At 48.8% G+C, this 16,808-nt stretch overlaps 1 protein-coding gene across 3 annotated transcripts; it reads left to right on the plus strand.

Moving 5' to 3' along the window:
* The first annotated feature begins 1,390 nt into the window (after positions 1-1,390).
* LOC114492772 (cholesterol side-chain cleavage enzyme, mitochondrial) lies at positions 1,391-16,654 on the plus strand. 3 transcript variants are annotated; one of them, XM_028507291.2, is made up of 9 exons: positions 1,391-1,690; positions 5,822-5,977; positions 7,817-8,013; positions 9,001-9,204; positions 9,991-10,148; positions 14,546-14,712; positions 14,989-15,067; positions 15,525-15,722; positions 16,339-16,654. In XM_028507291.2, the coding sequence occupies exons 1-9, from the start codon at positions 1,422-1,424 to the stop codon at positions 16,468-16,470; spliced, it is 1,560 nt and encodes a 519-aa protein (XP_028363092.1). In that variant the 5' UTR covers positions 1,391-1,421; the 3' UTR covers positions 16,471-16,654. The 3 variants fall into 3 exon arrangements, with proteins under 3 accessions (XP_028363092.1, XP_035883874.1, XP_035883868.1); XM_036027981.1 differs by lacking the exon at positions 15,525-15,722 and having other exon boundaries at positions 1,407-1,690; XM_036027975.1 differs by lacking the exon at positions 5,822-5,977 and having other exon boundaries at positions 1,407-1,690.
* Positions 16,655-16,808: the final 154 nt, after the last annotated feature.

Consider the following 16,808-nt stretch of genomic DNA (forward strand, 5'->3'; position numbering starts at 1 on the left):
CGCTCCTCGGAGTGGCAGCGCGCAGATTCTTTCTGCGTTGAGAATTAAGGAGGGACTGTGGGGAAGGTTGTAGGAGGGTGGGAGAAAGCAAGGTGGGGTTGGACTGTAGGGTACACATGCTCTGCTCTGAAAACAAGGCGTTTCCTAAGTGTATTAACCTAGACACATAGAAACAAAGGGCAGAGCTTGCCTAAGGCAAAGATAAACTTGTTACTAAAGAAGTTACAGGCTCAGGGCCAGAGTGCCTGCCCTGACCTTCTCAGTTAGGAATTTATGATCAGATCACCCTGTGAGGTGACTTTTCATGGGACATTTTATATTCATTTACAATCAGTATTTACCAGTACTCTTTGTGTCTGGCTTCTTTCACTCAGCAGTAAAGACTCAGGAGATTGTCATTTTTCTCGTTTATTCTTTCTTAATCTTCTTTTTTCTTTAAATTTTTTTTTTTTTTTTTTTTTTTTTTTTTTTTTTTAGAGAGAAGGGAAAGAAGGAAAAGAGAGAGAGAAACACTAATGTGAGTGAGAAACATCCATCTGTTGCTTCTTGCATGTGCCCTGATTAGGATTGAACCAGCAACTCCCAGGTATGTGCCCTGACTGAGAATTGAACGTATGACCTTTTGGTCTACAGGACAAGACTCAATCAGCCGTGCCACACCAGCCAGGGCTCATATTTGTCCTTTCCCTCAGTGTTCTGCAATGAAGAAAGTATGACTGTAACTGAATATACTTTTACAGTTAGTAGTTAGTATCTTTAAAAATGATAATAGTGATACTGCCAATTACAGCATTTTCAGAAAATAGTGTGTATATATATGTAATATATTTTGGGGGGGTGTTAAGCAGAGAAAGTAGGACTTCAAAAACCAGGGAACTATAGGAGAAAGAATAAGAACAAAAACAAATTCAAGGAACTATATTTTATGTATTTATAATGGGGTCACAATTAAGATGTATGTTGCCCCAAAGCTGCAAGGTGCCTGCAGCCTCCTCTCAGGCCCCCATTGTCCCCAAGCCCAGGCTGTTGGCAGGTCCTGATGGATGTTTGCCAGCAGCTGAGTCCCACTGTAGAGGCCAGCAAGAGGTCCCGGGAGAGGAAAAGTACAAACCTGTGCCATTCTGTACCACTTTAAGGGCCTGCTGGGGCTGGCACTGAGGACAGAGACAGAGAGGTCTCCTTGTGCTTTGGAGAACCTCTCTGGCTGCAGAAACTCCAGACTGAGCCTTGGTGACACAGTCTGGGAGGGGCTGTGTGGGAGAGAGCCAACCCAAGGAGGAGGAGAGTAGTTGCCTGCTCTGTCAGCTTCTGCCTTGACCTTGAGCTGGAAGATAATAAGCTGGGCCCCAGGGGCCCACAGCCAATCTCTTGTCAGGCCCAGCTGCAGTAGGAGTAGGGACAGTGGTCACTGTGGGGACAGCATGCTGGTCAGGGGGCTTCCTCTGCGCTCAGTCCTGATCAAAGGCTGCCAGCCTCTCCTGCAGGGCACTCAGGAGGGGCCAGGGCACACCAGGTTGCCCACTGGAGAGGGAGCCCGAATCTCCACTCGAGTGCCTCGCCCTTTCAGTGAGATCCCCTCCCCTGGTGACAATGGCTGGCTAAATCTGTACCATTTCTGGAGGGAGAAGGGCTCACAGAATTTGCACTATCACCAAGCCGAGAACTTCCAGAAGTATGGCCCCATTTACAGGTAAGCCTGACACAGGGTGGGGGCTGGTGGGATAGAGGGGAAGAGGTACCTGGGCAGCCTTGCTGTGCTCCCCCTCCCAAATTGTCTGCTTGCCCATTTCAGGCTCTTGTCCACCTTCTGATTTTATTTTTTTCATGCCTGGTGATGGCAGGAGAATTGGATAAGGCTTCCCAGACAGTCGGTTGAGTTCCCAGTTCCCAGCCTCAACCCTTCCCAGATCCTACATCCTTTGAAACTTTGTGGGGATGGGTGGGAGGATGGTAGGAGAACAAGCCTGGTTAACTGCCTCCTTATATCACATCCTCAGGACCCCTTGGGAGGTAAGTTTATCATCCCCATGGTCGGAAATGGACTAAAGCTCAGAGACGTTGGGATACTTGCTCTGCTCACTGAACTAGATTCCCTATCCTGCTGGGGTGCTGGCCTTGCCCCTCAGTTCTGTGCATCTCCGGGGCAGCTGATTTTGCCCCTTCCACTTGGCCTGGCTAGAGCTCCTCTTCTGCAAATATCCATCTTGCTTTGTGCCAGGAAGAAGGGGTTTTGTTTTTTTGGCCTCTGAGCACTGCCACTCCCGTGGTAGGGTGATGAGGTGGTGCAGCGGAGGGCAGGGGGTGGGGGTGTTGACAGGAAGCGTGGGGGGTGGGGGACAGGTATCTGAGGGCTGTCCCCTGTGGCAGACCTTGCTTGTTCTGCTTAGTAGTTTCTAAGGTGAGTCGCCTTCAGGCCATGCCTGGGTTCTTTTCTGAGAGCACAGTTGAGCAGAATAGGAGGTGGTAGAGGTGGTGGTTGGGACAAAGAGGGAACATGAGGAGGGATGTGTATTCTACTGTGAGTGATGGGGAAAACACATCATAGGACATGTTGACTGGCTGGCTGGCCGGGGGCTGTAGGGCAGGCTTGTTTGTCTAGGAGTCCAGCGGCTTGCTCAACACCTCCTCCCTCTCCCACAACCCATTTGGAAGCCTAAAGTGCCCTTTTCACAGCTGGCTGGAGGCCGGAAGCCCCCAGGCTGAGTGTCAGGCTTGGGAGAAGATTGCTCCTGAGTCTGTCATCTCCCCCTCTCTCTCCTGGGCCTGTCAGTGCCTCTATCGCTCAGTCTCACTTCAGAGTAATTTCACGCTATTCCCTGCTTCCCATGCCCCAGTAGGAACTCTTTATCAAACCCCTTTCTGTGTCCTGAGTCACTTTTACCTGAGCCTTGCAGCATGTCCTTGAAGTTGGTATTATAATCCCATTTTACTGATGGGAAAACTGAGGCTCAGAGAGAAGAGTCTTACAAGGTCACATAGCTCATCAGGGCAAAGCCAGTGCTGGAACTCCAGTTGTCCAACCTCCAGTTCAGCGTGTCACCATTATATTCTAACATATAGCCTAGAAATGATAAACTTCTGAATAAACATAAGGCATTTAAAGTACAAATTCTGCAGGTTATTCTTTTTGTTATTTAAAAAATATTTTATTTATGTATTTTTAGAGAGAGGGGAAGGGAGGGAGAAAGAGTGGGAGAGAAACATCAAAGTGTGGTTGCCTCTTGCACGCCCCCTACTGGGGACCTGGCCCGCAGCCCAGGCATGTGCCCTGACTGGGAATCAAACTGGCAACCCTTTGGTTTGCAGGCCAGCACTCAATCCACTGAGCCACACCAGCCAGGGTCATTTTGTTATTTTTTTAATCAAACTTCTTGGTGTGACACTGGTTAATAAAATTATATAAATTTCAGGGATATAATTCTATAATACATCATTTGTATATAGTATTATGTGTTTACCACCTCAAGTCAAGTCTCCTTCTGTCACTATTTATACCCACTTTACCCCCTTCTATCTCCTCTCACCCCTGAAGGTTTTTTCTTAGTACAAAGGCTGGTTTTATTCATATTTATAGAACAATTTGGAAAGTAGAAACATGTACAAATTAAAAATTGAAATCAGATACAATCTCAATTTTGATAATATTTATGTACCATTAGGAATGTGAATATATTGTGTATGCTGTTTGGTGTTGTCCTACAGCAGTATATTGAGGACTTCTTTCCTTTTTTCTCTCTTTTATACAGTTTTAAAGGGTAGCATTGTAGCACATAGTTTGGATAAACCATACTTTTTTGGCCAATACTTTAAAGTGGACTCTGGGTTTTTCTGCTATTAGACATGATGGCGGTGAACGTCATTCATCAGGCACCATTGTCCCATGTCAGATCATTGCCTTGGGCTAGATTCCCAGAAGATGAGTTGATAATAATAGCAGTTCAAGGACACTGCTGAGCCAGGGTTGGGATATGGAGCTAGTGGTGCGAGGACTCGAAGTAGCTGGAAAAACACTGAGGGGATTTCCTGGGAGACTTGGGAAGGTAGGCCCAGGGTTTCTAGGTCAGTAGTTAAAGTAGAGAGAGCTCTCTCCCTCTCCTCCTCCCCTCTCCTTCCAACCCCTCCTCCCCCTTTCTGTCTTCTGGGAAGGAGGATGGTGAGAGGGAAGGGAGGGGCAGAGCCCGAAGGAGGAGGGGGAGGGATGGAGGGTGGGGGTGGGGAGAGAGAGAGAGAGATAGAAACTGAACTAATACCTGTATATATTTCTAGTATTTTGCCTTGAAGTGTATCTTGAATTAACTTTCCTATGCAAAAGGCACACACACACACACACACACACACACACACAGGCAGGTGCTAGTGAGAAGTGGAATTTTCTGTGGTTTCCCAACAGTTGTATTTTAAAAGAAACTAGTTGCAAAGTGCTTTGTGAGGTATATCTTGAGGATAAAAAAGGGGTTTTGTGAAAATTAACTTTACTGATCATAGATTCCTAACTGGGCAGGTCTGGGGAGTAGTCGCACCCCAGACATTTAACTTCTTTAGTAAAAGGTTTGTCTTTGCCTTAAGCCTCCCCAGTCCATTGCTTCTGTGTATCTAGGTTGACACACCTTTGAAATGCCTCTCTTCAGACCCTTCCTTCTAAAGTGGACCGACCTCAAGAGGGCACATGATGTCAACTCTCCTGTAATCCAATTCCCACCTTGCCTTCTCTCAGCTTCCTGTAATCTTCCTTACTTCCCTCCTTAATTTCAAATGCACGAAAGAAACTGCAAAACTGTCATTCTCTGATCTCCAGTACATTTGAGATCATGCTTCCTGGCAATTCCTCAGTTTTGGTTCAAATAAACTCTTATGAAACTCTCTGCAAGTTTGGATATTTCTTTTTTAAATCCTCACTGGAAGATATATCTATACCTATATTTTATTATTGATCAGAGAGAGAGAGAGACAGAGAGACAGAGAGACAGAGAGACAGAGAGACAGAGAGATTGGATGGGTTGCCTCCCCTATGTGCCCTGACTGGGGATTGAACTCACAACCTTTTGGTGCATGGGGGGATGCTCCAACCAACTGAGTCACCCAGCCAGTGTTGGATTGTTCTTATGTCAACAGTCTGTACCTGGGTCAGTGTTGTTGTAATAGAGAAGGGCTTTGTCAGGCCTGTGACCCTTGGAGGCAGATGGCCACTCCTAAAATTTCAATCCTAGAGCCTAGGATTGACTGGCCTGTGGATGATCTGCCTAACAAGCTACATGGGGCCATTCCAGTTCAGGGCCACTCCAGTGCTGACCTGGAGGTGCCCTATTTCTGAGCAATGCACTGGGTGAGACGGTGTAGAGGGTATGAACATTCAGGAAGAATGAGCATGGGATGAGCTTGAGATGGAGGACCTGATGGCCCGTGGAAGGTGAGTGGGCACGGGCTGGTCCTGGAGGCCATGCTGTGGTATGTCAGCAGCCAGGGGCTAATAAGAGGAGGATAAAACTGTCACTTATACAAAGCCATAGACTCCTTCCTCTTTTCCTTAAGCAGCCCCGTGACACAGGTACTGTATTCATCTCCATTTTATAAAAGACGAAACTGAGACTCAGAGAGGGTGAGAGGCAGCAAGAATGTGTTGGAAACACAGTCCACTTCCGGGGCCATCTGCTCTGCACTCTCAACCCATGGAGTGGTTACAGCTGAGTCAATACACCTGGCCCCGCCCTACCCCCCCCTACCCCCCCCCACCCCCCCCCCCCCCCCGGGCCCGCCTGATTGCTCGGGGGTCTATGTAGCTCTCCTGGAATTCTTACACCACAGCCCTTCTCCTTTCCTCCAGGGAGAAGTTTGGCAACATGGAGTCGGTTTTTATCATTGACCCTGAAGATGTGGCCCTTCTTTTTAAGTGTGAGGGTTCCACCCCAGAACGATATTGCATCCCGCCCTGGGTTGCCTATCACCAGCATTACCAGAGACCCATCGGGGTCCTGTTCAAGTGAGTCCTGGGACATCTCCCAGGGGCTGGAGGGAGATCATGGGCAGCTGTGGCAAGGGCAGAAGCGGGGGAGTGGGGCTGGGGCCGTGTTTGCTCTGTCCTTTCTAGCTGGGGCCTCTATCTTCCTGCCTCCCTAAAACAAGTGGTAGTGACGGTGAACTGCTGTGCCAGCTGAAGATCTGAATGCATAATTAAAGACCCTACAAAGTTCTCATTTATTGGTTCATTCATTAAGTCCCATCTTATTGAGCACCTACTATTTGCCAGACCTTGTGCCAGGCTCCAGGGGTTCAGTGACATGTAGGGCAGGGCCCCACCACCATGAGTACTGTTTCCCACGATCCTGCTCCTCACAAATTTTGGTGAGGATATGGAGCAACTAGAACTCTCGCAGATTGCTGGTGGGATAAGAACTGGTGCCAGCACGTTGGAAAACAGTGGGACATGACCTGCACTTGAATGTACACGATCCTATGATGCAGCAGTTCTGCTCCCTGGGACACACTCTAAAGAGCAGCCTGAGGGGAAGATGCCGGAATGCTGGCAGCAGTGCCATCCATAAAGCGCAAAACCAAGGAAACCACCTAAAAATGCCCAAGAGGAGCACAAATGAGTGAGTGGTGGCATATGCCACTCAAAATGAACAAACTCAGTGACCGCCCCACCCCACAGTACAGAGGATACTGAGAGAGATAAAGTTGAGTGAAAAAAAGCAAATCCCTCAAGGCATGAGAGCTATTTAAAGAAGTTATTTTAAGGAAGTATGTTTTAGAAATATATGTAGATCAGGTAGAATTAGACCCACAAGCAGGCAAGGGAGTCAGATTGGTGGTCGCCTTAGTTGAGGAGGACCAGGTGGACACATGTAAATTACTGTAATGTTCCTAGTTTTCCTATTGGGTGGTGAGTTTATGATATTATTCTGTTTTTTTTTTTTTTTTAATTTTAAAACAATAATCTTGTTCCTTTATTTAAAAATTTCTTTTTATTTATTTTTAGAGAGGGAAGGGAGGGAGAAAGAGAGAGAGAGAGAAACATCAATGTGCGGTTGCTGGGGGTCATGGCCTGCAACCCAGGCATGTTCCCTGACTGTGAATCGAACCTGCGACACTTTGGTTCGCAGCCCGCGCTCAACCCACTGAGCTACACCAGCCAGGGCGATATTATTCTTTTTAAAATTTTTTTCTTTTTGTTCTTTCTATAATACCATTCTTACAAACAAACAAAGCCTCCAAACTAGAAAGAGGGCTTTATGTGGATCTATTTTCAAGAGTGGGCCATAAGCTGAAGTTTATCATTAACCCAACCCTGGACACCTGAGGCCCCCACCAGCGTCAATAATGGGATGTGCTAAGAGGTGCCTTGGAGAGGTAGGCCAGTTGTGTCTGTGCAGTGATCAGAGAAGATGACATATGGGGGCCCTTGAATGTCGGGAGGTGAGCAACAGCCAGGAGGAAGTGGAAGTGACGGGGAAGACACAGCTGCAGCCAAGGCAAAGACTAGGGGGCTTGAAAGAGACTTAGTTCCTGGCTCACAGCAGCAATAGGGGGCATTTAGGTTTTCCTCTCCTTCATTCAGTTTCTTCCCATCTCTTCCCGTCTCTTCCCTTGAGCCCAGCAGAAGAAACGAGCTGGTGGGGAGCCAGAGGGTATTGGGAGGAGGTGAGGGTGGGTGCATGTGAGCGCTAAGCCAAGCTTAGGAGGTGAGGGTGGGTGCATGGGAGCACTAAGCCAAGCTCCCCAGGAGGCTTGGCCTCCTGGGACAGCCCAGTCAGTCCCTCTGTGTGTGCCAAGCCTGGGGTTTGTGACCATGAGGGCCCAAGGGCCTGTGTTTCCACAGGAAGTCAGGAGCCTGGAAGAAAGACCGGCTGGCCCTGAACCAGGAGGTGATGAGTCCAGGTGCCATGAAGAACTTCATTCCCCTGCTGGACACAGTGTCCCAGGATTTTGTCAGCGTCCTGCACAGACGCATCGAGCGGGGCTCCGGAAAGTTCTCAGGCGACATTAGTGATGACCTCTTTCGCTTTGCCTTTGAGTGTAAGGGGCTTGTACCTGCTTGGCAGCTGTCTTGAGGTTGGGAGAACCCTGCATGCTACCTTGAGACCCAGCCAGCATAAGAAGTGTTAGGACTGGCCTTGGGGATGAGCTAGTAGTGAACATACCCTCTGCCATCAGTTGCCCAGCGGGAGCTGAGCACTCTTATCTAGCATTCGTGCTGTGCGGGCGAGGATCTCCAAAATGTAGGTCCCCATTGCCACCCTCAGCCCTCCATCCTGCAAATTTCTATCTCCTAGGACATAGAATTTTGAGGTCTTGGAGGGGAGGGGAGGGCTGGGTGGTTAATATGAACTGGGTATGTAAGGATTTATAGGAGCTATCCAGATGAGGTAAGGAGGTTGGGCAGTCTAGGCAGAGGGAACAGCTAATGCAAAGGCCCTGTGGCATGATGAGGGGATCATTTGATCACTGAAGGGGGATTTGGGGTACCCAGAGTTTGGTGTAAACTCAGCATTCAAATTCCTGACCTCATAGGTGGGGAAAACTTGGGGCTGTTGTGACTTCTCCTGTACAGGCAGAGTGGGTCCCGGACGGCCAACTGTCAGGGCTTTATGTCTCCTAGTCTCCCGTATGGCCTGTTTCAGGAAGTATTTAGCCAATTTGGTCAATTATAGGAGAAATATCTCTTCCCAGGAGCAAAGCCCAGAGCCTGCTTGGGGTGCTGGTGGAAGGGTGGGTGACATAGTTTCATCCCAACCTGGGACCACAGTGTTGGAGACTGCTTCCCACACACATGATCCCTTTTCAGGGTCTTCTGTTTGCCCCTCAAAAAGACCTGAGTGGTTGCCAGAAGGACAGTTTTCTTCAGCCCTGAAATTTCAGCCCCATAAACCTTGGGCTTCTGTTTCTTTACTGAAGGAGACTAGGTTGGGGGCAGGAGATTCTATGTGTTGGCAGGTTCCTGGGAGTTGAGGCTCTCAGGTGGCCAGGTTGGAAATGTCCCTTAGCTTTTGCCTATCCCTGCAGCCATCACCCATGTCATATTTGGAGAGCGTTTGGGGATGTTGGAGGAGATCGTGGACCCTGAGGCCCAGCAGTTCATTGATGCCGTTTACCAGATGTTCCACACCAGTGTCCCCATGCTCATGCTCCCCCCAGACCTGTTCCGTCTGCTCAGGACCAAGACATGGCGGGACCATGTGGCCGCATGGGATGTGATTTTCAGTAAAGGTGAGGATTCCTCTGGCTGTCCCCTGGGCAGCTCAGACTGGGGGCCTGGAGAGCTTGTCTACCTCAGACGGTGGGAAACCCAGGCCCAGGTGGGGGACATGGGGACACACACACACACACACACACACACACACGGCTGGAAGCCCCAAGTGTCAGCTTGTGTCTTTGTCCCAAGCTATGTCAATAGGCACTGACTTGCCACGTAGGAAGTCCATCTTCTGGTGGGCAGTGATGGGCCTCAGGGAGGTCCTAGAAACCCTGGAAATGGTGGGCTGAAGGCCAGCCATTGGGGATGGTTAGATTTTTAAGGAGAAGGAAGGTCAAAGATGTCCGTCCTTTTCTTCCAAGGAGCCCATGATCCCCAACATGGGTTATGGACCAGTGGTTTAGACCCAGCTGTGCTTGGTGACAGACTGGGACTTGGGTGAGAGGGATCAGTAAAGTAGGGTGGAGAAAGCCGATGGTGTGGTGACCAAGCCAGATCTGGAGTCAAATCCCACTCTGCTCCTGATGCCCGTCCGACCTTGGGCAAGTCACTACCCTCTGTGGGCTTCTGTTTCCTTACTTGTAAAATGGGGATGATATCACTTACTCCATCAAACTGGTCAAAAATTAGACAGAGAAACAGATAGGAAGGACTTAGAAGATAGTATGTGCTCAGTAAAATGGCAGCCTAGAAAGCACAGGGTCCCAGAATCCCAGAATGCCACCTCTCACCAAGGGTCCCTTCCTTCCCTCCAGCCACAGAGAGCCTCACTCTTTTTTCCCCCTCCTGTCTGTCCCCAGCCGAGAAATATACCCAGAACTTCTACTTGGACCTGAGACAAAAAAGAGAGTTCGACAATTACCCGGGAATCCTTTACAGCCTCCTGGGAAATAACAAGCTGCTCTTTGAGGATGTCAAGGCCAACATTACGGAGATGTTGGCAGGAGGTGTGGACACGGTGAGGTGACTGCAGGGACACACTCTGTCCTTTCCTGTGCCCCCGTGTCCCTTCCCCATGAGTTTGCCTCATCCGAAACCCTGCCCGCGTCAGGTAGATCTCCCTGTCCTAGTACCATTCCCTAAATACTCATGTCCTAGGAGGCTGAGGTCAAGTCAGTCACCTGTGGAGCATCCCTTGAGGTTGATCCAACAATTTTTCTTTTTTAAAATTTATTTTTATTTATTATTTTTAAATGTATTTTATTGACTATGTTATTACAGTCTTCCCAATTTTTCCCCCTTTATCCCTCCTCTGCCCTGTACCTCCTATCCCTCCAGCATCCTCCCTAGTTGATGTCCATGGTTTGTACATATAAGTTCTTTGACTTCTCTGTTTCCTCTACTATTTTTGACCTCTCCCTGTCTATTTTATCCCTACAAACTATGCTTCTTCTTTCTTGTACCTTTTCCCACTGTACTTCTCCTCTCCTTCCCCACTAAAAACCCTCCATATAATGTCTGTTTCTCTGATTCTGTTCCTGTTCTAGTTGTTTGCTTAGTTTTTGTTGTTTTTCTGCTTTTTAGGTTCATATGTTGATAGTTGTGAATTTGTCATTTTACTGTTCATAGTTTTTGATCTTCATCAATTTCTTAGATAAGTCCCTTTAACATTTGATATAATAAGGGCTTGGTGATGATGAACTTTAACTTGACTTTGTCTGGGAGGCACTTTATCTGCCTTTCCATTCTAAATGATAGCTTTGCTGGATAGAGTAATGTAGATTGTGGGTCTTTGCATTTCATCGCTTTGAATAGTCTTTAACAGTCCCTTCTTGCCTGAAAAGTTTCTTTTGAGAAATCAGCTAAGAGTCTTATGGGAACTCCTTTGTAGGTAATTGTCTCCTTTCCTCTTGCTGCTTTTAGGATTCTCTCTTTATCTTTAATCTTGGGTAACTTAATGATGATGTGTCTTGGTGTGTGCTTCTTTGGGTACAACTTCTTTGGGATTCTCTGGGCTTCCTAGACTTCCTGGAAGTCTTTTTTTTTTTTTTTGCCATATTGGGGAAGTTTTCCTTCATTATTTGTTCAAATAAGTTTTCAATTTTTTCTTTTGTTCTTCTCCTTCTGGAACCCCTATAATTCTGATATTGGAACATTTTAAGTTGTCCCAGAGGTTCCTAAACCTCTCTTCAGTTTTTTGTTGTTGTTGAATTCTTGTTTTTTTTCATTCTGTTCCAGTTGGATGTTTATTTCTTCCTTTTGTTCCAAATTGTTGATTTGAGTCCTGGTTTCCTTCCTCTCACTGTTGGTTCCCTGAATATTTTGCTTTATTTCACTTTGGGTAGCCTTCACTTGTTCTTTCATTTTGTAACTGAGCTCAATCAGTTCTGTGAGCATTTTGATTACTAGGGTTTTGAACTCTCCATCAGATAGGTTGGCTATCTCCTTATTGCTTAGCTCTCTTTCTGGAGTTTTGTTCTGTTCTTTCATTTGAGCTGTATTTCTTTGTCTGGGAGCACCTGTTAAGTTGTAAGGGGGCGGGGCCTCAGGTATTCACCAGGGCAGGGCAACCCTTTTTGCTTCCCTGTCTGTGGGGGGAGGGGCCAGAGAGGGAACAATGCAGCTCACCTGCTCAGCTCTAATGCACTTTCCAGTGAACCCTCATGTGAGACTGGGAGTTTCTCCCCCCGCAGCAACCCCCACTGTACTCCACAGTCAGCTCTGAGTCTCAGGGTCCCATTCAGCCAGCCTCACGGTCCTCTGCCTGGCCTCAGGTTCTCTCTGTCCACCTGTCTTACAGGTCTGGTTGGTCTTGTTGACTGTTTCTTTAATTATTCCTTGGTTGTCAGAGTTCCATGCAGTTTGATTTTCTGGCACTTCTGGTTTATTGATTTTAGATTGATTATGATCCTCCTTTTCGTTTTGCAAGGAGGCAAAGGGTTTCTACCTACACCTCCATCTTGGCCGGGACTCTCCAACAATTTTTCTTTACCTATGAGAAGGGAGTGACTAGACATAGGTGGCAAGCCCAGGTTCTGCATGGAGTCTTTAAAGAAGTCCTTCAGTCACACGTCGGGGACACAGCTCACTGGATTCAGGAAGGCAGGCAGAACCTCAGAAAAGCTGGCAGCCAGTGGGATTTGCCCTGGCTCTGTCTTCTAGGGTCTTTTTGTGGTGTCTCCCTTGGGCCCTCCCACAGGCAGCCCAACACCCCAGAATGTTCTCTTCTTGAACTCAAAACCTGTATTCCTGCGTACCGTTCCTTTCTCTGGTATCTTAATCCTTCTCATGCTAACGTGATACGGAAGGTTAATTACTTAGTGTTTATTGGTTATTAGTTGTGATTCAGGTACTGAGACCATAAAGATGAACATGATAGACCCCAATTGTTTCAAATGGCTCAGAGAAGAGAAGGAGGTTAGTTTGCTAGCGCTGCCATGCAAAGCACCTACACAGAATGGCTTACACAATGGACATTTATATTTCTCACAGTTCTGGAGCTAAAAGTCAAGCCAAGGTGTCAGCAGGGTTGGTTTCTTCAGAGATTCCTCTTCTCCCTATGTCTGCACACAGTCATCTCTGGGTGTCTGTGTCCTGATTGCCTCTTCTTATAAGGACACCAGTCCTGCTAAGTTAGGGCCACTCCAGTGACCTCATTCTACCTTATCACCTCATCAACACCTTGTCTCAAAATATAGTCACGTTGTGATATCTCGGGGGTTAGGACTTCAACATATGGATTTGGGGGAACACAATTCAGTCCATGACAAAGAGAGCATGTGCACAGATGACCACCACACTTTGTTATAGGGCGGGATGAGCAAGCCTGGACTGGGCAGTGATAAGGCTGAGGAGAGGGATGGGGGAGTGCTCCATAGAGAAGCTAAAATTCAGCTTCTGTCTTCAAGGCTGCTGCCAGGGGGAGAGGGGAGAAACAGCATTTCAGCACCAGGGAGAAGTATGTGTCAAAGTCCCCTGGGTGAATAACTTCATTTTCTAGGTATCTTATTTATATTGTGCTCTAATGGAAGACTTTCAGTCCCTGTGGCAGGCTGCAGATGGAACATTTGAGTGTATCTTAAACCTAGTTCTTGTCAGTTATGTAGAAGGGACCTCTTCTTCTTGCCCGCACCGAACCAACTGTTATTGTTAGGTAATGTTTATTGAGCACGCATTATGTGCAGGTAGGGCCTAAGCTTTTCACATGTATTCATTCATTTGGTGTTCACAAAACTCTGAGGAATATTACTATTATCCCTGTTTTTCAGATGAGGAAACTGGGGCACAGAGAAGTTAACTAACTTAGTTAAGGTCACACAACTAGTAACTTAGTTGACTACCTACATAAACACGTATTTCCTGGGTAGCCACGCTGTCCAGTCTTGAAAACAGTGAGGACAAATGCAGAGATTTGATTGGAGCCTTGAAGGAGTACAGACTGGCTTCCTAGGCTGGGAAGGGAATTCTGGGAGGACAAAACAGCTGGAGGAAGATTTTTGGGCTTCCGGGGTTGTGTGTAGCTCAGTACAGCTGGATATTAGAGAGAGCTGGTGGCGAGGCTGGGAGCAGTGGGCAGCTGTTCGGGGACCCTGTACATAAGGTCAGGGCCTCTGGACTTGACCTGTGGGATCTGGGGGACCAGGCAAGGATTTCAAACTGGGAAGTGGCTGGATGGCACGCTTTAGTGATTTCTCCTACTGGAAGAAGGAGAGTGTTCAAACCTCTTGGACAAAAGCATGATTCTTGGTAAGATATTTGCAACAACACATGTTTTAACCCTAGGAAGGAGGGCTGCACCAGTCTGGGGCCCTGCCACGGAGGTATGTGGGACCATGGGGCTTGGTGAGGGTCACTCAAACCTCCAGGGAAGGGCCAATGCTCATGCTGCTGCTAATATTAATATTAGCAGGTTTGTGTCAGTATACACAACATGCTAATTGCAACATGGACAGGAGCCAGGGCAGTGGTCCTGATTTCATTATCTGAGCCTTCTTCCCCATTTGGCTGCTATAGGTAAATGTTAAAGCTTGGGGAAGTTCTACTGGGGAGAGGGCTGCTCGTTTAATCGGCATTTCAAAAGGCATGAGAGCCAGTCAACGGACAGCTGCTAGAGAAGGGCACTGGGGCCTCCTGAGGCTTCTGAGGTCCTCTGGAAGAAGCCATTGTCATGCTCTGCGCTGGCTGGGGAGCTGTTGGCCTCTGATGACATGAGAGGCAGGGTAGGGACAGGTGCTGCACCAAACATTTCTGCCTGGGCTAGAGAGAGCCTTCTGGGACATTTGTCTTTAGCATTAACTTTGCTTTTGTAGGTAATGGTCTCTAGATACTGGGATGAGGCTGGGGAGAGGTTCTTGGAAATGAAGCCTCAGGAGTGATAGGCCTTTCTGGTCTTCTTCTCCCCATACCCCTTGCCAGACATCCATGACACTGCAGTGGCACCTGTATGAGATGGCACGCAGCCTGAGAGTGCAGAAGATGCTGCGAGAGGAGGTCCTGGCTGCCCGGCAGCAGGCTGGGGGGGACATGAGCAGGATGCTGCAGCTGGTCCCGCTTCTAAAAGCTAGCATCAAGGAGACACTGAGGCAAGTCCACACCCACTCATGCCTGCTCCCATCCCCAATCCTGGGCAGGGCTAGCGTGGTGCCTGGGGACAGGGTTATAAGAATGGACTGGTGGAGACTGGTAGCAGGAAGTAAGAAGTCTGGGAGAGACAGCTGGGAATGGGGAGAAAAGACTAGAGTCCTGGCCCTGCCTCCAGATTCCCCTGGGGTGCTGCCATTGGGCCTGAGATGCCATGCTGGGTGGGGGGCTTTGTCCTGGCCTCCGGGTGTTAGCTTCTAAACATCTTCCTCTGACAGACTCCACCCCATCTCTGTGACCCTGCAAAGATATCTTGCAAGTGACTTGGTTCTTCGAGATTATATGATTCCTGCCAAGGTGGGTATAGCAGGGCTGCAGGCCCTGTCAGTCAGACAGGAGGCTGGCCCCACTGCAGTTGCATATGGACAGATTCTGCCTGTCTTCCTGGAGCTGGCTGGTGGGTCCTGGGCAGCAGCAAAGTGTGAAGGGCAGTGGTGGTAGGCACAGTGGGTGATCCCTGCAATGTTGCTAGAGCCCAGGGTTAGGAGGGCAATTCCACAGGCCACACAGGTCTTGGGGGCCCTCTGATGCTGAGGGAAGGACAGGAAAATCCCCTGGGCCATTCCTGGCCTAGTGGCTTCAGTCTTGGGTGAGGCTCAGGAAGGAGTGGGGTTTTGTTCAAGGTCACACAATGGGCAGTGTCTGCTGGACAGCTGGGCAGGGAGGCTGGGGAGTGGGGGTGGGGAAGACTGGATTTCGCTCCTGGCTGTGAGGAGGTGTGGCCTACTGAGGTTTCTGCTCACCTTGTCCTCAGACATTGGTGCAGGTGGCTGTCTATGCCATGGGCCAAGACCCTACCTTCTTCCTCAATCCGGGCAAATTTGACCCCACCCGTTGGCTGGGGCAAGACAAGGACCTCATCCACTTCCGGAACCTGGGCTTTGGCTGGGGTATTCGGCAGTGCGTGGGCCGACGGATCGCCGAGCTCGAGATGACTCTCTTCCTCATCCACGTGAGTCTAGCCTGGGGACCTCTGGGCATCCCGGGCTGGCGTTGGCCCTAATGAAAGCACCACCCCACCGGCCCAGGCTGAGTAGCTCAGTTGGTTAGAGTGTTGTCCCGATACACCAAGGTTTCGGGTTTGATCAGGGCACATACAAGAACAACCAATGAGTGCATGAATGGGTGGAGCAACAAATTGATGTCTCTCTCTCTCTCTCTCTCTCTGTCTGTCTTTCTCTAAAAAAAAAATCAACATGGAAAAAAAGCACCAACCCTCCTACTCCCATCTCTGTCCAGAGCCCTCCCCCACAATTCCTTGCTGCCTCCTTTTTTGGACTAATCCACTTGTTACCCATTGGTGCCCCCATCCATCTGTGCCCCCACAGTGGTGATGAGGTGGGGGTTGGGTGGGATAAGGTTTTGTAGAAACTAAAGTGAAAGCCTGAGTCAAGGAGACAGCACTAGTGGTGTGTTTTCAGCACTGAGCAGGGTTAAGTATGAGCTGGTGTGGGCTCTTTGGAGCTCCCCAAATCATACTCAACAGTCACTGCCTACAGGTGAATGAACCTGGCCTAGGGGAGATGGATCCTCCCCACCTGTCCCCTAAGCCCACCCCTCTTTCTCAGATTCTGGAGAACTTCAGAGTTGAAATCCAACATCTCAGTGACGTGGGCACAACATTCAACCTCATCCTGATGCCTGACAAGCCCATCTTCTTTACCTTCTGGCCCTTAACCCAGGACCTGCCCCAGGTGTGATCATGGAGAATGGTGTGAAAGGAGGGCCCAGGGTGGGGCCAGGCCCATGGAGGTGTCTGCATCCTCAACCCCCATTCCCTTACCCCTCCTCCTTTCTGCCTCAGCTCAGTGGAGGCGCTCCTCTTTCATCCACCTCTTTCCCCTCGTCTTCCACCCCATGAAGGCAATAAAGGGCTGAACTATGTGAAGTGTTTTCATTTCTATCTGGCCCCTAAGGTACCCATCACTCCTGTGGAGATGCTCTCTGGCCTGGGTCAACAGTTGGATCTGTGCACAAATGGGGTAGCCACACCTGAAACCACTTCTGCTGGGATCGACCCACCTACAGTAGCTCAGGA

The sequence above is a fragment of the Phyllostomus discolor genome, chromosome 1 (genome assembly GCF_004126475.2).
Source record: "Phyllostomus discolor isolate MPI-MPIP mPhyDis1 chromosome 1, mPhyDis1.pri.v3, whole genome shotgun sequence".
Classification (NCBI taxonomy): domain Eukaryota; kingdom Metazoa; phylum Chordata; class Mammalia; order Chiroptera; family Phyllostomidae; genus Phyllostomus; species Phyllostomus discolor.

Excerpts from the sequence above, each read along its gene's own strand:
- LOC114492772 (XM_028507291.2), top strand. The coding sequence starts at position 1,422 with ATGCTGGTCAGGGGGCTTCCTCTGCGCTCAGTCCTGATCAAAGGCTGC. Across the intron at positions 10,149-14,545 it reads TGGCAGGAGGTGTGGACACG|ACATCCATGACACTGCAGTG; the intron begins GTGAGGTGACTG and ends ACCCCTTGCCAG. Across the intron at positions 15,068-15,524 it reads ATTATATGATTCCTGCCAAG|ACATTGGTGCAGGTGGCTGT; the intron begins GTGGGTATAGCA and ends CCTTGTCCTCAG.